This window comes from Cottoperca gobio, chromosome 13, assembly GCF_900634415.1.
Source record: "Cottoperca gobio chromosome 13, fCotGob3.1, whole genome shotgun sequence".
NCBI classification, from domain to species: Eukaryota; Metazoa; Chordata; class Actinopteri; order Perciformes; family Bovichtidae; genus Cottoperca; species Cottoperca gobio.
Window position 1 is genome coordinate 9775059 of NC_041367.1, and position 23822 is coordinate 9798880.

The 23822-nt window shown below is 40.0% G+C and overlaps 1 protein-coding gene across 5 annotated transcripts in view; it reads right to left on the reverse strand.

Moving 5' to 3' along the window:
• Positions 1-749: 749 nt before the first annotated feature.
• Positions 750-23822, reverse strand: part of septin4b (septin 4b) — a 42292-nt gene continuing 19219 nt past the window's right edge. Inside the window, exons 1-13 of one of the 5 annotated variants that reach the window (XM_029446171.1) lie at positions 16503-16542; positions 16271-16321; positions 8813-8909; positions 8605-8691; positions 8366-8489; positions 8057-8191; positions 7068-7185; positions 6840-6941; positions 5748-5844; positions 5389-5551; positions 5055-5099; positions 3953-4049; positions 750-2490 (exon numbers count right to left, since the gene is read on the reverse strand). In XM_029446171.1, coding sequence (XP_029302031.1) covers positions 2422-2490; positions 3953-4049; positions 5055-5099; positions 5389-5551; positions 5748-5844; positions 6840-6941; positions 7068-7185; positions 8057-8191; positions 8366-8489; positions 8605-8691; positions 8813-8909; positions 16271-16294 — 1158 coding nt within the window. In that variant the 5' untranslated portion in view covers positions 16295-16321; positions 16503-16542 and the 3' untranslated portion in view covers positions 750-2421. Of the gene's footprint in view, positions 2491-3952; positions 4050-5054; positions 5100-5388; positions 5552-5747; positions 5845-6839; positions 6942-7067; positions 7186-8056; positions 8192-8365; positions 8490-8604; positions 8692-8812; positions 8910-9299; positions 9627-10527; positions 10754-16270; positions 16465-16502; positions 16543-23822 lie in introns of those variants that run through there. The other 4 variants (XM_029446170.1, XM_029446173.1, XM_029446169.1 and 1 more) reach the window with 4 other exon arrangements.

The following is a 23822-nucleotide window of genomic DNA, read 5'->3' on the forward strand; positions in this document are numbered from 1 at the left end:
GCAATTATCTTTTTGATTAATCGTTTGGGAAACTGGGACGGACATGTTGATCAGAGGTGACATCTTTAAATGTCTTGATTTGACCCAAATGTGTGTTTACAAGGATACAAACTAGAGGAACTGTGACGATAGACTGATCAACTGTCTAATCTTTGCAGCTCTAATGTTATCAAATATTTTGCTTATCTTGATGCCACAAAAAATGTCATAGTATAGCATGGTGTAAAAATGTTAAGTTAAAGTATAGTATGCCAAAAAAATAATTATTCAAAAGATCATAGTATTCTACAAAACAGGTCATTTAAAAAAACATTAAGTGGAGGTGACAGTGTGTGGGAGTTATAGTATGCTATATTAATAATTTAATGTTTCATCAGTATAGTATGCATTTTTAAAAACATTAAAGTTATAAACTGTCATACAATTCATTAAAACATTTTTAAAGGTCACAGTATAGTATGTCATAAAAAAAATAATGTCATAAAACTAATTTAAAAGTTGTTTTTTAAACTTATAGTTTGCTATGAAAGTCATCAAATGTCATAAATTCTTTTTTTTAAACGTCATATAAAAAGTTTTAAAGAATTCATAGTATAGTATGTTATAAAGTGAAAAAACACTCGTATATTATGTTCTATTAATTCTATTTAATTCAGAATTCTGTTCACTAAAGTCCTACTTTTAAAGGCATCTATAAATAAGTTTGTAATGGTGAAAAATCTCATGTAAGATTAGTTGATTAAAATGTGTTACAGGTAAACTCATTTATTAAAATCAAGCCATATTCAATTCTGCTTACATTTTCACAACATAAAAGCAAAACCCAATGTCTAATGGAGATATGAAATTATATTCATATTTTATTACAATATTAGAATGTGTACATATGGTCTTCTCCATCCGCATTTCATTTATAAATGTATTACATAAATATACTCCAAAAGGTAGAATAACAAAAGACAAATTTATTATAAAACAAATTCAGAAACAAAAGCAACACATGACTCTGGGACAGAAGCTTGAGGAATGTTACATAAAGGTCACACAACGTGGCAGTCGTCTAATTTCCAAAAAAAAAAAAAGGTTTCTACTTGAAACAGAAACAATTAGCAAGAGAATCAAGTTCATCCGATAATGTTGTTCATTACTCTTTGATAAGTCATATTCTTGTTGTCAATACAAAACAAAATTCACACTTTGAAACAAATCTAAGTTTGTCTTTGTTGGCTTTGGTTATAAGATAAACATTAAGGTTAGAACACATCCAACACATGAGATCCCTTAAGGACATAATTATACCAAAATAAAATAAAAAAATCCACTTCCTCTCAATATATTTTCCCCAACAGTTAGATACATTTTTTCATTGCCCATAAATAACCTTGTGATCACTAAATTGATCTGCAAATCAGAGAAACCTTCACACAACACATGCAAAAATAAATACACTGCATGGCCCTTTTTCTTGGACGCTCACCTCATGCAGATCAGAGAGTCTCGTCTTCTCAAAGTTGTTGGTGGATTAGCCACGAGGAACTAACTTTGAAACAACTCTGTTTGTGTTGGGGGAGTTCACCAAATAATAATAACAACTTTGTCATGTAAAAAGTGAGAATATTCTAAACGTTGATATGGCGATCAGTAAGCATTGCTGTGAGTTAAGACTGGCCAACATTGAGCATCCATGATGCCAGGCAGCAGAGGTGGCAAGTATGATAAACATGCAGACACTGATAAAACAAACTGTAGATGAAGCTCCACAATCCTCGCATTAAGCGGGAACCTCGGCTGAAGATAAATCCACATACAACTATCAACCATACATAATGTCAAGCAGTGAAGTTCAAATAAAACCAGGAACTCATAACAGATGAAAAACAGTAGAACAAATGTTAATGAGTGTAATATAGAAAATTACATTATTAACAGTATGCATGTTGACCTATAGAGATAATAAAAATAGAACACTTGCACCAGAAAAGTGTGCATAAAAAAAAAAGACCTCATGTAAAAAAATAAAATAAAAACAAAACAACCCTGTGATCATGTGGCTAAATAAAGTCACAAAATATTTGAAAAATCAGATCGCAACATACGCTGCTATTCCACCCTCCTTACCATTAAAGGTTATTCAAACAAACAACTAATCTGTTTTTAAAATGAAGTGATGACAGAACAGAAAACAGAGGAGTGGACGGCCGAGTGTCTGCAGCAGTGGTAATGTCAGAGAGGATAAAGGGAAGCTGCGTCACAACATCTTACCACCTCCTCCCTGATCCAAGTGTAACGTGCTGTTGATGAGGTTGAGTGGTGGTTAGGTGGACACAGAGGGATGTCAATGTTCTAGAGAGGAATAAAGGTTTCCTGGGTGTTTTTTCTTCTTTTAATCCCAGTTACAGAGAGACACGGTGCTGTCCTGTGTTAATAGCCTTCTTTCTGATTGTGCATTTGATCCTGGATCCTCTGCAGCATCTTCTGCATCCGCCGCAACTGTGACGAGAGATGAGACAAGTGTTAGGACGAACCTTTTTAGATTTGACACATCTACATTTATACATCTACTGTTGCATTCATGGCGGTGTGAAGTCTGAGGATGCATGCTAATTATGTACACATGACTGCACAGACTACAAATCAATAACACCCGGCTGTAGTTTCTAGATCACGTGACCTGTGCTGAACTCTCAATGCACCCACAGTATTCAATACTTCAAAAGAAACGAAATATACTTTTATCTGCTTAATCATGTTGATTCCTTTGGTATTAGGGGCGTCAAAAGATTCCAATGTAAAATAACAAATATTTGAGTTTGATTTATAATATTTGTTGGAACACAAACAGTTTTGTGCTGCGATTGTGCTTTTTGTAGTTCAATGTGTCGAATACAGCAACAAACTGCAACATATTTCACAACATAGTGAGAGAGTGCAGTGTCACAGATATATCGACTGACCGATTCATTGATAATGAAAGTAATTGATTATTAATTTGGTCAGGAAACAGTTTCCCACAGTGACAGTCACCACATGTCTTGTTGTCTGAACCCAAACATATTATTTTTTATATAATTGAGAAGCTGGAAACATGAAATAGTTGCAGTTCTATGTTCATGTTTAACCACATTTTAGTGTTGGTTACACAAAACAAATAAAAACAACTGAGGATAAAGGGTCTCTTTATTTGATCAAATAAATAGATTTAGTGGGGAAGGGGAAGGAAGTGGAAGCATAACGTCTGCGATCATTCACCATGCACAGATGTATCATCGCCTGTATTTGATTATAATGTAAACTAACACCGTGTACAGTTATGTACGTCTGCTCAGTTCATCTTCAGTTACATTAACTGGAGAGTAAAGTATGTGAATAATTTAAATATTAGGAGCATAAAAGGAATAATAGTTCAACGAATGATATTTCTTCTAACTAAATGCCCAAAGAAACTATTTATATAATATTTCATACAAATTGTATTTAGCCCTTGAATATAATTGCTGATGTATTTATAATAATTGTTGAATTCAAACCATATTAGTAACTTGTTTGCATCGCACCGACTGTAAAACCTGCCATGGAACACGTTTTACCAACGCATGGTTAAAAGCTCTTAAAATCGTGATTATGAAACATTTACTTTTTCCTACCCACTAATAGTTCTAAGGGACTTGCGGGGACAGAAGAAAAGGGGTTTGAAAGAACACCATGTCATGTTTCTGAGGCTACTCATTGTCAACCTCAGAAAACATGACCCGAGTGTGCTTCACAGAAATCTCATTCATGAACAAAATCTGTGAGCTAAAGACCCTCAGAGGGCTTCATCAGACATATCTCTATGCTCTGAGTGCGCCTCTGCGTTATGCTGAGGGTCTGAGAGCTCATGGTGGGCAGAACTGTGTTCAGACTCGGGATCATGTTGCTGGTGCGAGTCCGGCTGTTGGTCAGCGTGCCGTACCTCCTCATCTTTCTCTCGGATGAGCTTTTCTGTCTCGTCCGCCACTCCGGGCACCACAGGGATGGGAAAGTCTGTGCCGCTCTCTCTGGTGAGTTTACTGCAAAGAAATACACATTATAGAGAAATTCAACATTTATTGTGGCACAAAGGTGGATCTGGATCTGACACGTCACTTGGCTAATCGTAGTGACTGAGGGATTTAACTGCTGAACACTGAGCGTGGAGACTGTTTGGTGGCAGATGAACCACTGTGTATCTATTGTAGTGCGGCAATATCATGGTGCCCCGACGTCAAAGTCTTATTGAAAACTATCAAAGCCGACAGCAGGTCAGAGCAGAGCTGTGGCTGATCTTATCACGATCATCATCACCAGCTCATCTTCACGGCACCACACGTGATGGGATTTAAATCTGCATCGTGCACTCTGTAATTAGTTGCCGTCTACCAAATGCTGTTGACAGACTTCATTAACACTTTGCTCCAAAAATAGGAAATATATTGGTCGAAGTGGATTATTACATATGAAAATGGATATTACATAGAAAAAAAGGAAAATATTTGGTATTCGTGATTTTCTTTTCTTCGCTTTCCTAAATATAAATGTCTGTTAAATCCTTATCTATCGCCAAAGGAGGTAACACAACGGTTCCTGAGCCTAAGGCCCACTGATACTGCAATATTTATATATTTGCAGTATTACAAACTGGGTGTCTGTGGCGACATTCTCAGGAAAAAGAATGCTGTATTACAGTTTTTCTCCATAGTATACACACAAAAAATGTAACTACGCACACACAATCTGACAACTTGAGGCTCATGTGTCAACAACAAGACTTTATGGATGTGGTTTACCAGTATTATCACATTTATAAATATTTCCTCATTTACTTTCTATATATTGGCTGAATGGGTTTATTTGTATAAGACAATAGTTATTTTGATTCCCTTTGGATGGACTGAGACTGACGTGGAATTGAAGTGTTCCTTACATGATGCTCTGTTGGTGTTTTCTTTAATGCCTCTCTTCCTTCCTGAGACTATTTGGAAAGTAATTTAACACAAAGCTAATTCATAAATAACATAAGAGCTGTATTGTATTACCGCTGACGATATGTCTGTTCGGTTCTCCTTTGCATTTCTGATCCACTATAACAAAGAGTACAAAAATAATGTATTAAAAAAAACAAAAGACATACAGAGGAATCAGGAAATTAATAACTAATTTACATGTGCCTGTCAGGATGAATACAGGAGCAATCTTAACCCATTAAATACACTGAAAAATCCCAAAATGATTGTTTACCTATTTATTTTGAATTGTCTTTAAATATCTATATTTTCAACCTTTCTTATCTCTTGATATTTGAACGTCTATTATTTCTTCACGCCATTGTAGTATGTAAAGGTCTATGTGCTCGCTTCAGTGTGAGCTTACTTGCGGTTGCGTTCCTTCACCACCATGCGGGTCATGCTCTGGATGCAATGGGCTCTGTAGTTCTCGTAGTGAGTCTCCCGGGTCACGTCCTTCAGATCTTGCATATGTGTGCGAACGAGCATGTTCCTCAGCTTCACGAAGTCACAGTGTGCAGAGTTCTCCACTGCAAACCACAGTGGGAGGATCAATTTCAACAACATATTCGTCAAGCCGGCAAAAACTAATGTAAAAAAGGGATCAATGAACACACACACAGCTGTTTCTGTATGTAAGTCAATACAACACATATGCAGTGTCTCTAAAAGGTTGTCTTACATTTTGTTACGACTACTTGTGATGGAGTAGGAGAATGGGCTTACCCTCTACGATGCCCCAGGGATAGAGACGACCTCGCACCCTCTTTCCTTTGGCCTCCACAACAGTGTTGCTGCCAATCACTGCGAAGGGAATGCTTTCCTTGTTGGGAGAACAGAAAAGGATCGTAAAATAAAACGACATTTCAAAAATATCTGGCAGGGCAGGGTTTAGATGAGTTGGACCAGTGAGTGGTGCAGTGCAGATGTTTTTATTGTTATGTTTCTGCGTTTCCACATTTGCCTCCACTCGGAAATTACACTCAATATTTTGAATCATAATTTCCCAGTCATTATTTCAATTATTCCATCTTTTATTCCCATTTGCCGTTTCCCTGCTGCAGTTAACACAGTGCTTTCATCAGAGGTTACTCGAGGGCAGAGGCAAAGAGAGAAATACTGGCACACTGACTGAGTCCTCGCTGCCAGCTCATGACTGTGTGGTCAGCAGACAGTGCCAAGGTCTTGTGTTATATGGTCTGTTTTTTTATTTCCTTTTAACATCACTACACTTTATTAAGTGGATAATCTTTAGGGCTGTACTGTATCCATTCTAATGATACCTGCATTTCATCCTTTTTGTACCAGATGTAGAAGAAAAGGGTTATTTGTATGGTTGTGCCAAAAACCACAAGTGTTCTTCTATTTAAGGCGACGTGTGTTTGGCCCACTACTGCAACAGCTTCAACCCATACAGTCTGTGGCGTGGTGAAATTGAGCGTGGTGTATTTCATGGAGTTGGGGGTTAATACTTCATTTCACAATTATTTACTAAATATTTTAATCATTTGAACACTTTCAAAATGTATTTGCGTAAACATAATTTGGATGAGGAGGGGTGGTGGTGGCCTTTTACACAACTGAATGATGAAAAAACCTAAAAAATATAAGTACTAAAAATGGGAATAAATGTTTGATGATATTGCTATTAGTTGCTATTTTTTATTCTTGCTTATTGACTGATCCATGTGAGTATCCAGTTGTCAACATGTCAACAAAGTGCAGTGCTGACTTCAACAGGCAGCGAATCCCAAGCTGCAGGAAAGACAACAGACAAAAAGTGCAGAGAGGAAAAACACCTGGCAGCTCGGCTCTCACCTTCAGCTGATGGTCCTGCTGCTTAAAGTCCTCATCTTCGTCAGAGTCACAGTCGGGGAACTGGTATATCTTGATACCATACTGCTCAATCTCCTCTCGGATCTACGGGGAAACAGACGACGGAGAAAGAGTGAAAACCTGGTTTTTGAGTGTAATGACATTTGAAACATTTGAGATGAAACACATGTACAGATAGATCAACGGTTCATCGACAGAGATCAACCTTGCCTTGAGTTTCTTTTTCTTGACCTCACTAGGGGTGAGTGTGTCTGCTTTGGCCAAGATGGGGACGATGTTAACCTTCTCATGTAGAGCTTTCATAAATTCCACATCCAAAGGCCGGAGCCTAGAAGAGACACGAAACATACATATAAATTAAAAAGGCACAATGAGTACAGACTCATACAAAAAGAATATCTCTCAATTATCACTTATGACTCACTAGAAGTGAGACACAATACCCTCAAAGTAATACCGGACACCTTTAAGTGTGTCTATGTATAAGATATCTAGGAATGACTGGTGTAATTTATCTTTGTGATGATCAAGAGGTGTTTTTTTCTACCAATAATCTTTATCCTGACTGTAGTTGCATGTTGGCAGCTGAAATATACTGTAAGACAACATACGACGACTCTGGCCAATCAGCGGTGGCAGAGGTTTGCTCTCAAAGTGGCCTCTTGGTGTCCGATGAGTAATGACTGAAGCTCATCAACAGATGGAGCCGTTTCTCCATCACTGTGACTTTAAAAATGCACTGCAGCATTACTAGAGGTTTGTGACATATTTGTTCTTTAATGAGCACAGTGATGTGGAACAGTGCATGTGCACAACTGCAGCAAAAAGCACCACATCAGCACAAACGATTGATTTGAGCCAAAACACTGCACTAGATGCACTAAATTCACCTGAAGGCAGCTGAGAAGTGCTTTAACTGTAGGCAGCAGCACGCTACTTTAACAATTAATGGGTCTGGATGCACTGAAAGTAACTGGTGCGCCAGATATTTACGATAAATCTGAATTACAGAGGTGGTTGTGTGTGTCCAGGGGGAAAAATGCATGCATGCAATTAGGTTGTCACTGGTCTGATACAAATGACAGCACAGACATTACATACTGCAGTAGAAATGGGTTCATATTCCCCATTATTAGGAGCGATAACAGAGAGACAGAAGGCTTAGTAATCCCTATGAGAGCACAGAGGATTTGTCATACCCATGACCAAAGGGCGAGATGAAATAGAGGCAGCAGTGCACACGGTTGTCCTGGATGTTCTTGCGGTTGAGGCCACTCTCATCCCTGAAGTACTGCTCAAACTGCTGGTCGATGTAGTCGGCCACTGACTTCCAGCTAGAGCAGAAACACACGGGGTCGTTCAGTCTCTGCGGCAATACTAACTACTGCACATGACTTTTTAAACACAGCAGAGCTAAAATTAGGTTGTGCAGTTGTGCTCTGTGAATAGTTTCATGTTGGTCATTTTCTTTAATTTCAGGTTATTCATTAAGAATGTTTGATATGTACCATTCAGTGTTGTTTACAGCATCCCCAAACCCTGGCGTGTCCACGATGGTGAGCTTCAGTTTGACACCTTTCTCTTCTATATCCACTGTGTGTTTAGTGATTTCTACCGTCTGTGTGATTCGCTCTAGGGAAAGGACACAAACAGGACCGCTGCTTTTAATATCAGCTATGACATATTGTAGGGCAAATGTTTAAAAAACTAAACAGAAAACATTTATCAAGATCTGTGGCTCCCTCACCTTCAGCATTGAGCAACTTCCTATCTTTGTAAAGATCTGTGAGAAAGAGACTGTTGACCAGGGTGGACTTTCCCAGGCCAGACTCCCCTTCAAACAAAGAACAACAAAGACGAAAAGAGCGAGTTTAAGACTTTGTGATTGGCAGTTTCTTCAAAGTAAAAGGTGGGTTTAAGATCAAATATCTGCTAATCTGTAAACGAGGATTTACCTGCCACCATGAGCGTGAAGTCAAATCCCTTCTTCACTGACTTGCGGTGCACCTGGTTTGGCAGCGTCGCAAAACCCACGTATTCCTTGTCCTGGTCCTGAAAAACACACAGACAAATTAAATAATACATCAGGGACACACACACTATCGTGCAACTACTTTTCAGCGCAGCTATCAACCAATCCAAAATCCAAACTTTCCCACATAAGGCGTGACACCTGAATAAACAACAGAGTGAAACCATCACGGCGCCCCAATCACAACGTGCTCCACCAGAAGAAAATAAGCACAAATCAACCTCTTTTTTTTAAACTACATAAAGCAACATTTCAGTTTTAAGAACAAGCTCAGTCACATCCCAGGAACTCTCTCCATCAATCTGAATTGTTCAACACATTACTGCAAACACAAACAACATCTCCCTGGAAGCAGAACTAAAGCATACAGATCTCGTTTATCCTCTCTGGGTTTCTTCTCCTCGTGTTACCTTATTATTCTCGTACGGGTCAAATCGAGCCCAGGGACTCTTGGGCCTGGTGGGACTGGTGGGACTGGTGGGGCACGGCAAGTCAAACTCCACACTTTTTTTCACCGGTAAACTTGGCTCTGAACCTGAATCCGACTGCGCCCTGCCTGCCACAGGGTGACGCAAATATGATGGGGTATGGGGGCGGTCTTCGCCCTCAGCTTCCCTGTCTGCATCATGAGGCTCATGATGGTGGTGGTGCGTGTGGTCATGGTGGCCATGCCCTCCTTGGTGGTGAGGGTCTTGCATAATGTTCTCCACCTCTGAGTCGTCTGAATGGCTTGAATGCTAGAGAGATGCCACGGTTGTAGGGGGGGTAGGGTTGAGGCGGTGAAGAGGAGCGGGTGGAAGAAAAAAATTTGAGGGTGGAAGCAAAGATAGGTAGAGGAAAAGGTCAAGTGTCGATGTGGAAGGGAAAGAGATCCAGAGGGGGGAAAATGCACACTTTAAGAAACGGTCGCAATATTTTAAGGTGACGGAAAATAATGCAACATGTAATTGCAATACAGCTGGTAATCACTTTCAATAATACCAGGCATCTATCTCGATGTGTGTGTTATTGCATTACTATGAATCTAATATTGAATAAACTGCAATACTTAGGACATACATTTAACTATGCATTCCTGTAAGAAGGGAGTGAGTTTTTACAAGCAGTATAAATCTCTTGACACGTCATACATTTTGCAGAGCCAATGTGAGGCAAAAAGGCCTTCTTTACGGTGAAAGGATTTCAGGCATGAGGGTACTTAAAATTATTCTCCATTCCTGGATTTCCAGGGGTAATACACACTAAGCTAAAATATAAATGAACACATTGCAGCTTTTCCTGTAAGAGGATACACAGCTGACGTGTAGGCTGCTGTGCATATTCCATGACTCCAGTTACCACAAGCTAGAGTCTCACTGTTGGTGGAGCACAAAGATAAATAATGCAGTGGCCCTATAGAAAGCAATGAGGCCATTCAGCTGTAGGCCCATACTGTGACTCTGCACTAATGTTATGTTTATTCACTATGCATTAGCTGAGGGGTAAAAGTATAATGGGTTGCTGCGACAGGACATGAAGAACCTTTGGTCTGTATAAAAGATCTCTATATATTGCTTTTTGTTGAGGCTCAACAGGTAAAGTTAAGTTGACCAAATTACTCAATAGGGAGTTCAGGGTTTTTGGGGGTGTCACTGGTACCTGTTCAGGATCATGGTCCCTGCTGTGATTAGGGGAGGCAGGGCAGGAGTTATGCTCCTCTGATGAAGAGTGAGCCTCGTGGTCACTGTCCTCCATTGCGACTGGAGCAAAAGTGCACTCTGCAATCTCCAACCGGAAGGGAGCACACATGTGGAAATTAGGTTCATGAGGTTCAAGAGATGGGAGCGGTATGACAAGAGGAGTAAATGTGTTCAGGCAAGACAGATGAAGACAAGACGGAAGATGAAAACAAAAATCAAAATCAAATGATTAAATAAAGCCAAAGTAATGACATATGAAACAACATGCCATTTACCAGAGGAAATGGTACGTGTGCAGAGCAGATACGAGTAACCAGAGAGAGGATTGAACAAATGGCATTTTGAGGGCAATTATTTTCACAGTCTTCCAATATAATGTTGGCCAAATCTGGCCTCCTGCCATTACAGCACTTCATAATGTTATGAGTTCCTCTGTGTGTTATGAGCTCCATTCAATGTTTTAGGCAGACCACCAGAAATGCACCGGTCCAGCCAATGTGAGTGCCAGCAGATAAGACTATCTGTGCCAGCTGCAATTACATAATGCAGGGAGTAATTGTATTGTTTGATGAATAGCAAAGTTAAACAGACTGAGTCACACTTCTTCCCAAAATGTTCATTTATGTTACATTTATGAGTCACTATTTGTTTTATTCCCTTGCACATTAAAATGTTAACAGATTAATTTACGTTATATTCCTCCATCACTGTTGAACCAGAGTTTAAAAAAAGCTTTTCATGTAATACGTCTGTGTTCCCCCTACATGGTTTATGTCCTCCATCCATGGCCTACAGTTTTAATTATCCTAGGATGTAGAGCTTTAGGGCAGAGGAGAAATTGATAGTTTTTGCAGTTTAGGAAATCAGTGACCTGCTTTCCTGTGCTACAATGAAAACACATGGATCAATGTCCAACATGGTGGATCCTGTGACCCACATAGAAGAGATAATCGATTTCAAAGCTTTGACAACTTTGGAGCAAAACTGCGAACAAGTTTATCATTCAATTTCCACATCTTTTCTTGATTTTGGTGTTAAAAATGTAACTGGTTGAGAGAACCATAATCAAATCTGATGTAATCACTTTCTAAAATCACAACTGCAGTGTATACAGAAACTACAATAAAACACAACCAACACACCTTCTTTCCTTTAAGAAAGTGGATCATAAAAGTTGCATCGCAAACTCACAAACCCCCCCTCCCTCCCCGTCTACACAAAGCCTCACCTCTCTTGCAGTGCCTCACCTGTGGTCCCTTTTTATCAGACTCTTAAAACCTCTTCGTCCTGCCTCTGCGTACACTGCTCTTCATGCCCAGTCCATCAGGCAGCAGGAGAGCAGGGGCTTCAGCATTTATACGCCTCCATCCCAGAGGACACAGCGCCCTTCAGCCCCATCGAGCCACTCAGCGCCCCCCCCCGGGGAACTGATCAGTAGCATTGACGATCCACGCATCACCATTCACAGGCTACACAACGAGTACATCTTCTAATGCTAAATCTATTCACAAGTTGTAGCAGTACAGCTCATTATCAGACATGACACAACATACAGAGACGATTAACGCTATTCAGACCTATGATTCTCCATGGCTAATATTAGCTGTGACTCCAACACTCCAACATACTTACACATTGATGACTCAATACTAAAGGCAGAGTTATAACTAACCTGTACAGTGAGTAGGGCTGCACAATATATACATTTTCTATTGTCATTGCAATGTCAACTCGCGATGTAAACACATCGTGAAAGACTGCGATATTGCACACAGGGAGTATCAGTAGATAACTGCACTTCAAAATGTACTTGTGTTGTGTTTTTATTTAACAAGCAATTAGTTTTATTTTAGCAGTATTCTTTAAGCAGCAAAAAAGCAGAACTGAATACATTTTAATATCGGTTTATTCAAAGAAAGTAATATCGTTATCGCGATATTAAAGGTTATTGCATATCGCATATTTTCCTCATATGGTGCAGCCCGAATACTGAGTGCAACCTGTGTATCCACCAAACTGTAAGACGAGCCCCTTGAGCTGCCTAATGTCCCATCAGTTACAAATGATATATTAAACATAATCTGCTATGCTAATGAGTTCACTAATTAAGCTAATAAATAAATTCATAAGAAACTATTTATATACTTGTCTTCCATACCACATTAAGCATTAAGGAGATTTCCTCATTCATATGCAAATTTAAGCAGCAAGTTACTCCAAAAAGTACTCTGACTATCGGCTCTACGGGTGTTTGTCTTAACAAGACACACAGCACCACGAGGACAAAATGTCTGGGATAAAGGCACTCACACAGGGAAGTTTAACCTCCTTCCTTCAGTGGCATTCCTAAAGGCTGAGCCTACCTATGGAGCTGGGTCACAGCTTTCTTCTCTAAGCCACACATACTATCTTTGAATGGACAATATGCAATTTTCTGACTCTAGAGGTTTCTCAATCAAAACAATAACAAAAGACAAATTTGGTGGCGTTGTAAAGAAGTGTGGGGTCATGGGAGTTGTTGTTTTCACAGGGATCTGAATTTTCCACAGAGGTCTCTTCTCTCCAAAATATAGTAATGAGATAATCAAAAAATATATAACATAACATAGGTCTCATTGTTTGTATTATTATACCTTTAAAGTAATGAGGCATTACTGAGCAGGAAGTAGATTCACTTTCCACTAAGCACTCTAAAGTCAAACTTGAAACGGTGCAACCTTTCCCTCTCCCCCTGAACCAGACAGGTTAGTAATCCATAATGTTATTAGTCTTGATATTTAAGTCTTTGGAAGAAACAGTTACAGCTGAAAGGGTTTAAAAAGGCATCTGAGAAGGAATTTCATTGTTAATGGAATCTTTCTTTTTTTATACACGCCTGCCCAGGTGGCCAAAAAACACACAGATTTTCTCTCGAGCTCTATATTTGATATCATGACAGTCAGCTGAAGGGGAAAAAGAAAGAATATGTAATGGACCTCAAGAGAAAGCAAAGTGCACAAGATGAACAGAGATGACCGGCTCAAGAACAAAAAGTGTTTGTTATGGACAGTTATGGATGACATCATTGTTTGCAATCAGAGCTACTTTGTGTTCCTGGCACACAGCTGTGTGAAGTACTGTAGGAAAAGATCAGGGTTAGAAGTTTGTATTGGCATTCCCTCCTTTAGGAAAAGGGATATGGGAGAATTATTACGCTTCAGTAATCTTAAAACTTCAACAGAGGAGAAAGAGTCAATCAGATTTTTGCTGTGTGCACTTTTTCCACATGCAAACATTCCCACTCGTCCAGAACTTCATTAAGCCTTTCGAGTTCCTCCTGTCACACAGAAGCAGCTAAATCAATATACTTATGAAGCATATGATTGACTGGCTTTACAAACATCAATAAGCCATACCATGCACAGTCATTAACCTAACCTCTTTAACAACAAAACACTTTGACCTAACGTTGTGCAAGATTTACAGAAGACTCCCTCATCCTTATTCTGCCATATTAATTAGATGATGTGCAAACAGTCTTCTATAACTGGAATAAAACCTAATAGGCTCGCACATTTTCATTAGGCAGCCACACAGAGTCTTCCAATGGAACGAGTAACAGCTGAGACCTGAACCAATTTCCATAACTGGCCGAACTGACATTTCAGTTCCTCTTGAGGATTAGTTCATTCACGACTAATAATAAGCAACCTTTATCAGCAGTGATGCCATGCAGAGTTTCTCAGTGATAAAACAGAATACATAAGCCTCAGACCAAGTGAAACCATAGTGTGGCTGGTTCAGGTCCAGAGTGGCATAAAGAAGCTGAGGCCCTGGAGCGAGACACATGGCTGGAAATGCCTCCCTTCAGGACTACTTTGTGACAAATACGCCTTCATATTACAGTGAGACAACTCCACTTAAAGACATACTCACATTACTTAAAACATTTTCTACTACAGCCACATACATCAGACATACTGGGATATAAGCTGCTTCTTTGCATCTTAACAGACTCACATGCTGAACTTCATCTCAATCTAAGATCTCAGCTCTGGAGGAGATGCCGGACTGGAATGTCCTGTTTGTCATGTGAACTGAGTAAAGTGAGGCTAAAGCAGCAATTTGACCACCGAGCAGTTTATTGCATATACAGTAGTACCACGATATCTAATACTTTTAATTAAATTTAATAAGCAGTCTGAGAGGTAAATGACAGCAAAACAGAAACAAATACCCTTTTGAGTCATAGCTTATTAAGGAGACCATTGTAAGTAGCCTCTTGAGTACGTCAGAGAGATGTGGGATATATTTTACGATGGGATTCAAGCCCATGCAGCCCCTGAGAAACAATTGAAGGACATAAAACGCAACATAAATAAGTTGTGTGCTTGACTTTGCTGCTTTGTTAGTCTTGGATGGTGGTAGTGGATTTGGCTGCCACAGTGCTGATGGATGATGATTTGTTGCATGAAACACAGCTCTCGGGGAAAAGCCCACTTCATATGCTCCCTGTATGACATGGGAAATGCAATCAGAAGTCATAAAGAAACTATACAGCACGTTGTTATTGACCTTTTATGAAGAAATCAGATTTCAGCTCAGGAGGAAATGCAGTCGACAGAGTCGTTTATAATCCAGCTACAATAATTACTATGCTATTATTTAATGAACGCTAAATAATTCTTTGCCTGGCAGGCTTTGCCCCTGTTGGCAGGAATGCTTACTTGACTGTATGCTGGTCAAGTGTGGGAGATTTTGCAGCATTCAATGGAGTTGCAGTTACCAATTTTCACACACTGTGATCCTAAGCTCCTGTTGAATTTAGACCGTTTCTAAAGAATAGAAATTGTATTACAAAAAATACAAATGAGGCTATTAAAAGCATTCATTCCACAAACAACGCTTAGTGTTTATTCCTTTTTAAAAAGTCGATGTTGTGGAATGCACAGGCTGAATACCAGTGAGGTTTCCCCTTGTGGCGAGGCCAGTAGCAGGTGGTGAAGTGAGCCATGTGCGCTCTGTGTGAATGCTGTGGTTGTTTGGATAGTTATAGCAGGGCTCTGTGTGAAGCTGGCTTAGGACAGAGAGGAAAGAGGATAGAGGAGATAGTTCCCCTTCACTGCACTCTCTCACAGCTATAGAGCTGATGCTAATTTCCACGTGACCAAAACTCCACATATTCAGTGCAGCAGAAAACACAATTAAAACATATAGTTTATCTGTGCTTTACTAGTTTATATACTTTAAGTCAGAGGAAGATAAAAAAAGATACCAGTACACTAAAGTTGCGTGCATATCTGCCCCAAATGTATTCCTGTCAGTGTCTTCTTTCTTCCCTCAGGAAATCCAACACTCAACACACTCTCAATGCATTAAGCTGTCACACCTGATCAATACATGTGTGCTTTAACATCTTAGAGTTGGAAAGTAGGGAAAAGCTCAACTACACTGCAGTCATGTGGAAAACAGATACTCCTCTCAGTAGCTAAGCAGACAATTGTCATTATTTATACATGTTTATATTTAAGCACAAAGCCTGGTCACATGCACTCATGGATAATCTATACTCTGACACACTTGCACTGTATATGCACAGTGGAAACCTGCAGCCACAAACAACTATGTTGGACGGTTAGAAAGAAAACAACACAGAATAAGTCTCATACAGAGAGATGCAGTTAATTGCAGGGTCAGCTAGAAGGAAAGCAATGAGCACATACCTCTGTATCACTGTTTGTTTCCATATTATCCCTTCAGAACTAGTGGTATTCCTTTGGTTTCACCAGACAGCCAGGAAAGAGACAGAAATCAGTAAAAAAAGAAAGTACAAAAGCCTTTGCAAAGCTCTTAAGTGTCACTTCTTTATGTCACTTGTCACTTCGTTTCAGGCCTTTCCCTTCCACCAATCATATGGCATCCAGTTCTTATCCAGCTCCCCCCACCCCCACACACTTTGACTGGAAACGTCTTTTTTTATAACGACAGATACACCTTCGATCTCTTCCACTGTGCATCTGGAGCATTTCAGAAGCTCCACCCTGCTCTCGTGTTTTAGCCAATCTGTAGCTGAAAATGCAGATGAGCTGCAGCTGAAGTGACGGCCGATTGTGTCTGCAGAGGCACCCTGACTTCAGAGGAGGTGATGCTCTGTAGGGAGCTCCACAACATCTGCCTGGTCGCCTTGCTACAATCCTGTCTTGCCCTCAATCTTAAAGCCACACGTGTGAGATCACAACACACAAATGATTGCACACACACACAAACACAATATTTGTCACTAGAACATGTGCATGAATGAAGAGTGCAGATATTGCTCAACTAATTCAGAAATTAACTATGACTGGAACAATAAAGGCAAAATTCTAAATTTTAAAAAAGCAAAGATATGGAGTCTGAGCATCAGAGGAACACAACAGCAGTGTGCGCATAACTTCTTACAATGGCCGTCACATCCAACCCAGACATCCCAGCTGGCAGAGCCTGGGCCAGAGTGGTACAAGAGAAATGTGTGTGTGCGTGTGTGTGTGTGTGTGTGTGTGTGTGTGTGTGTGTGTGTGTGTGTGTGTGTGTGTGTGTCCATGATGAGGAGGAGAGGTGACTTGTGGCCTACATGCTACAAATAATCGTTTTATCTAACACACTCACTCTCTCTGACTGACTGACCGACTGTCACACTCACACACACACACACACACACTTAAGTGGGCCACAGCACAAAGCCTTCCCGTTAATCTCAAATGGATCTCTGTGCTTTGCAAGTCTTATAATGCTCACTCATTCTTAAGGATTTTGTGATTAAGTTATGGCTTTGGATCTTGTACAGAAGTGAATGAGCTCAATGAGTCTCAGCTATATACTGTATGGCTTGTAAAAAGAGACTGTGACTGTGTGTGAGCTAGTCAAACCACAAAGACAGAGATCTAGTTTGAAAAGCTCAGCTTGTGTCTGGGATCTAATCTTCCGTATTTCAGTTTAACCCGAGAAAGAAATAGAGAGAAAAACAGGCACAATTCAGCTGAGAATTCATTTTCTGCCTATGGGAGGAAGAACTAAACGTAACATGATCCCAATCTTAATAGCTCTCACTGCAAAGTGTGCCAATTTATACAAAAGTAATAACTACCATAAGTAGTAGAAAGAGAGTAACATAAATAGTATCGGGTCAACAGAAATGCCAGTCTAACAAACCACACAGTGGGCAAATCTCACGTACACCCCCCACTTAATGTCACACATGTACAGAATTGCCCTGGATGAGAAGGGGCAGAATGTATTCTAACATATAGGAGACGTTACTTCCTGTAAGGGAAGATGGTGTCTGCTTTAATCCTCTCTGGCTGGCCCTCATCATGAGGGTGATTATCATGGACTGTCTGAAAGGGCTGACAGTGCCCAAGGGATGGATGGCTTTAGATACACAATCTCAGGCTGCACGTACACGCTTATGTACATGCATTAACTTATACGTTGGCCAACACTCACACACACACACACACACACACACACACACACACACACACACACACACACACACGGGTCAGACACACCAGACATGACAGAAAAGTGCTGTGTATGGTGCTGTGAGGATCACGTTGAAGGTCGTAATTAAAAATGTCTCTTTGTCCCTATTTACATTGAGAGGTTGCCTGGCTCGGGCCCAGCAGGCCTGGAATGAGTTCCTTGATAAAAGCCACAGCACACAGACCAGCATTTACAGCAAACAAACGTTGGTATTCAAAAAAGACCCATGCCAACAAACAAAAGAGGAGCCTAATCTACTAATTGCATCTCCACAAAGCATGACTGTCTGTGTTGGATGTGTATGGAGCTGTGTAAGAACAAAATGTCATTTACTTATTGCAGAAGATGCTGCTGTGCCCAAGGGAGTAGGCAGTGGAGGGAGGGCAGTGCCACCTGCTGCTCATGAATGGAAAAAAACAGCTGGACTGTAGCTGTAGCTGTAGATGTGCATAAAGGTCTGTGTGTCATGCATAGTATTTATTGTACCACAAGTGTTATTATTTACACCCGTGCTTCTCCTACTGTGACATGTTGAAATGTTTTCTGTAAAAAAAAAGGCCTATTATTCACAACCTTAAACATACAATCACTAAATATCTAGACCAGGGGTGTCAAACTCATTTTAGTTCAGGGGCCACATACAGCTCAATTTGATCTCAAGTGGGTCGGACCAGTAAAATTAAAGCATAATAACCTATAAATAACGACAACTCCAAATGTTTCCCTTTGTTTTAGTGCAAAAAACGACAAGTACATTCTGTACATGTTCACATTTAATGAACTATCTTTTTACAAAATATTATGAACAACCTGAAATTTCTTAAAATAAGTGCAATTTCAACAATATTATGCCTCAGTTAATTATTTACACATGTGCATTACAACTTACCGATCACAGTGGATCTACAAAGGCACAAAACATTTAGTGGACACATTTGAAATAGCAGTTACTTTTATTGAACAATTGTAGTTAATGTGTTCTCTGTCATTTTTACACTTTGCAAAGTTATTCTGCGGGCCGGATTGGACCCTCTGGAGGGCCGGTTTTGGCCCGCGGGTCATGTGTTTGACACCCCTGATCTAGATGCTTACATGTAATGGCATAGAACAAATAATAAGTTATAAATAAAATATTTGTCATCATAATTTGGAAAGTAGCTGTTGTTATGCATTACATCAGGAAACCTGTACACACCAGACAACCTTTCACCCCAAGCACGAGCAGTCCTGTGACTTTGTCTGCTGCTGGGTGTTTTCTGCAAGTAAATACTCGAGAGGAAAATCCAGGAAAGAATGAAAACCTGTGTAGCTTGAGGCCAACAGGAAATATGCAGGAAATATGCAGAACATATGCTGAAACTTTGAATTGGATATACATTTTCTCATGAGCTGTATGAGAAACTGGATGAAACGTCCTAACAGCACAGTAAGAGTCAGGGGACGCTGACGCCCTCTGAAGCAAATATCCACCATCTCTGCAGGAACATAAATATTGTTCAACAATAGCGAGGAACGCGGGATCTGCTGAACTTACACTTCCTCCACTTCCTCCTCCATTCAATTAAGGCTCTTTATCTGACACAGAGAGATTCCTGTTGGAAAGCAGCTAAAGCATTTTCTCACTTTGTTTTTTCCCCCCTTAAAAAAAAAAGGTGGCATGGTGCAACAAAGGCTCATGTGGCTTTGGAGTGGGGGGTGTGTTCTGGACGACTTAAAGAAAGGGTGAGGCTTTTCCACATTACAAGCGAGGAATTCCTTTGTTCACGTTAATTCATTTTAATCACACCGTATTATAACAATCAACAGTCAACTAAAGGTTTGCAGGTTTAGGAGGGAAAACGCTGGTATCCACAGTGTTGTGTTCTGTAACACCAGGAGCTGTCACCTGTGGCTCGTCCAGTCTGTCCACTGACCCAACATGAACCCGCTCTGCCTGCAGAGAGTGAGATTTCCAACCTGCTCAAAATCTGTCTCAAGATATTATTAGCTACATTTCTTCTATTTTAGCCATTACTCTTGAGAGAGCTACAAAACAATAAAAAAAAAAGAATTAGAAGGAAAACAGCAGAAAATAAGGCAATTATGGCCATATGGATTGTATTCTCAAGTGTGTTTGCACTGTTCTGTTTGTAATCTTTTCCAACAGTTTGAGAAGTCTGAACTGCATCATTAGCAAGAAGCATGGATGGTATAATGTAACCTGGCTAATTAAAGGAGGAATTGTTTAAAATACCAGATTTGGAGCTTATCGTAATCAGACAAGCACACACAAGACGCTGAAGTTCAGAAGCCACAACAAAGGCTACGTTCAGACTGCAGGCATGGCCCAAATCTGATTTCTTGTTTCACATACGAGTCTCAGATCTGTTTTTTTTCTTTCTTTTCTATAAAAGTGTTAACAGCTGATGGAATCTGATCTTTTCTGATTTAGGCCACTTTCATATCTGGGCCTAAATCAGATACAGGTCAGATTCTTTGCAAAATGACCTCATTCTGAATATTAATATGAATTCACACACACACACACACACACACACACACACACACACACACACACAGCCAGCCATCTTTCTCCTCATCCTCGTCATCATCTGCTCACAAATTAGCTACAGGTTCCACTGCACATCAACCAATATAAATGAAACTTTAGACAGTGGCCCCCAATGTTTACTTCCATACAACAGCGTGCTGTGTGTGACGTCTTTGTTATTGTTCTTCTGCGCGTGTGGTCAGTTCGGGACAATGACCAGTTCACACTGGAATCTGAAAATGGCCACATTAAAAAAATTAATAAAGTGAACACTGAAACAAAAACCCCAGATCTGAGCAATAAATCAGAATTGAGTGCTTGCAGTGTGAATGTAGCCAAAGGGTCTGGTATCTCGTGAACGCTTTTATTCCACCACCTTTGGCAGAGAACTGGACATTTTATTGAGTTGTGCGGTTTATTCTCAGCCATTATTCAAAATGACAATTATTAAGTCTATCATTTTCTACTGACTTCCAGAGAGCTGAATCATGAAGAGACTACGGAACAAGCTGACTAGCATCCAGTCTCGAAAGGTGTTGCGTGTTGCACCCAAACAGAGCAGAGAAAAACCAACACATCCGAGACAAAAGGCGACAAACCCAACATTTGCTGGGTGGTGAACTCTATTTGCCCTGGAGAAGTGAAGTCAATAACTCCCAAATTACATGAACACAGAACCACCTTGTGTGATGTCTGGCTCCTGCTAGGTCTAATCACAATGCTACTGAAGAGGGTGAAGTCTGTAGTCGGAGCCACAGATCTACGGAAACAGTGTTGGCATTGTGTCTTGAACAGATTCAATAAGAGAAATGACATCAGTGTCTGGACTGGGTTTCCTTTCATGCCAAAGTGGAAACAAACAGAAAGTTACTAAACTACAACAGCAGATTAAGAAACCGCAGTCAGCAGTCCCCAGGGCAGGCAATGTTGGAGGTTGACTGTTCATTACATCATGTGCAATATCCATTAAAAAGTTTGACTACAGTGCAAGTTAGCACCACAGGCAAAACACATGCCTGGGAGATAATCTGTGAAGTTTAACAACTTGCAGTTTTACTACATTAACATTATCAGCCCTGTTTCGTCAAGTTCGAGCTTGGCCTCCCATGTTTTGTAAAATGTCTTAAAATGCAAAAATGTGCTTCCATTGATAAAATTATACCTAAAATTGATCTCAGAGCTAAATAACAATTTAATCTGCAACACAAACCAGCAGCTGTGTGAGCACTTTAAAACAGTTTCCCAGTAGTAGTGTCTTGCATGGTAGCTCGCTGCCATCGGGGTCCATTTACCATTTAAGAGCTACCTCATGGAAAAAGTTTTTAAGGTTTAAGACTTACTTTATGCAGAGTTCTAGTGTCTATAGATAAAACAAGTCCACCTGTTTTTAACATTTCTTGATACTGTGTTCTCCCACACCACAGGCCTGCTGAGGGCATTTCCATTAACAAATAAAAGTCATTATAGAGAGCATGTAGAGAGTTCTGTTATGAAATGGGCATGATGCGAGGAAGTGTTTGTTGAGCATGGAGTGGATAGCCATTGTTTTTCACTTGAATTAAGTTTTTATGTTCAAAGTTGGATTCTATTAAAAGATCTCTGGTAATCTCAGAGATCAGTAGGACATGAGATAGTGGAAGAAATGGTCAGAAACATAAACAGCATGTACGGATCACAGGCCAGTTGAAGAGTGGTAATGTAATCTGTATGTAATTCTATCTTTTGAAAGTAGAGAGACGGTGTGTTTAATAAAACATTTGTCCTGGTCAATAGTCTGCACAGTGCGTTCTGCCAAACAGGAGTCACTATGTTGACTTTACGACTAAAATGATCTATTCAGCACATATAGGATCACACGGCATTGAACACATTTTCATTTCATAATGTGAAGCAGCATCTGTAATTATTCAAATTGTCTCTTGAGAGAAGATTTCAACGATAGGAGGAGGAAGGGATTACTATGATTGCAGATTATTTACTGACACAAGAAGAGGTAACGTATCGCTGCGGTGAAGAGTAATGTATATTTGAACGAAGAGCACAAAGTAATGAACAAACACTTGGATGCACACAACAGGACTTAAAGCAGATGGTCAGTGTACATAACACAATAGTTCTCACCAACACAGTGTTACTTCAAGTGAGAAGTCAGATATTTCAAAGTGTTACATTCTTATAAAGCAGAAAGTACTTGAGTGTGTGAGGGTCAAATCCTCTGTACCAGCTCCTTCCCAAAGAAAGCATCATTTTAGAAATCTCCCACATAGACATCCTTTGAACTGTAGGCGTTTGGGGAGATACATTTACAATAGTTTAACATTTCTTCCCCTAATAAACAAGATCTTGATGTTTCACCTGGATTCAATATTTGTCTAGTGCAAAATTGCTTTGGTTTTCATCACGGTCATCTCCCTGGTGATTTAGCTGTTTATCTCGTATGTCACAGATGGTTAAGAGCATCATTGATTGACAAGCAGCTAAGCACTCAAATTGAACCTACAAGAGCCTTTCATGGACGCTCAAGACAACACATGAGGAATCCCTGTGTCCTCAGGATTATAAGACTGTTGGAATAATAAGCAGGTTAGCAGTTCAGAAAATCTCTTTCCACATTGGGGCTACAAAGCTATTATAAAGGCTGGCAGAACATGGCTTGTTACATCTGAGCTTCACCTGTGATGGTGAATGAGCCAACAAGAGCTGACTTCCCACCATGTGGCCTCAACAGTCTCTGCTCTCATGTGGTTAAACACTTTCAGTCAGTCTGAAGTCTGGGAGTGTGTTGGAAAAATGTACATTTTACATGACAAACCCAAAAATAATAGTAAATGTAGTAGTAATGATTTCTGCAAATTCTTAAAAGGATTCAGAGATATGAGTCATCCTCTTAACAGATGGCTTTGGTGACTTCTGGGGTGGTGCCCGGCTGGCCTGGGCTCCAACATGAACTACACATAATTGTCCCCTTCCTTTTCTCTTTCCATCTGTTCTCCTCCTCCCGGATGTAATCCACTTCTCTAATCTTGATGTCCAAACACACCAAGAGCTGCACATAAAAGCACAAGTAGTACTCACACACATGACTGGGATGCCTTACCAACTGACTCATCTGTGATGCTAGTGACTTCAGCAGCTCAAACATACATTATGCTAACTTATGTGCAGTAACGCTGTGCTGGTCAGAGCATCAGACTGTCGAAAAATTAAAGGCAGATAAATGA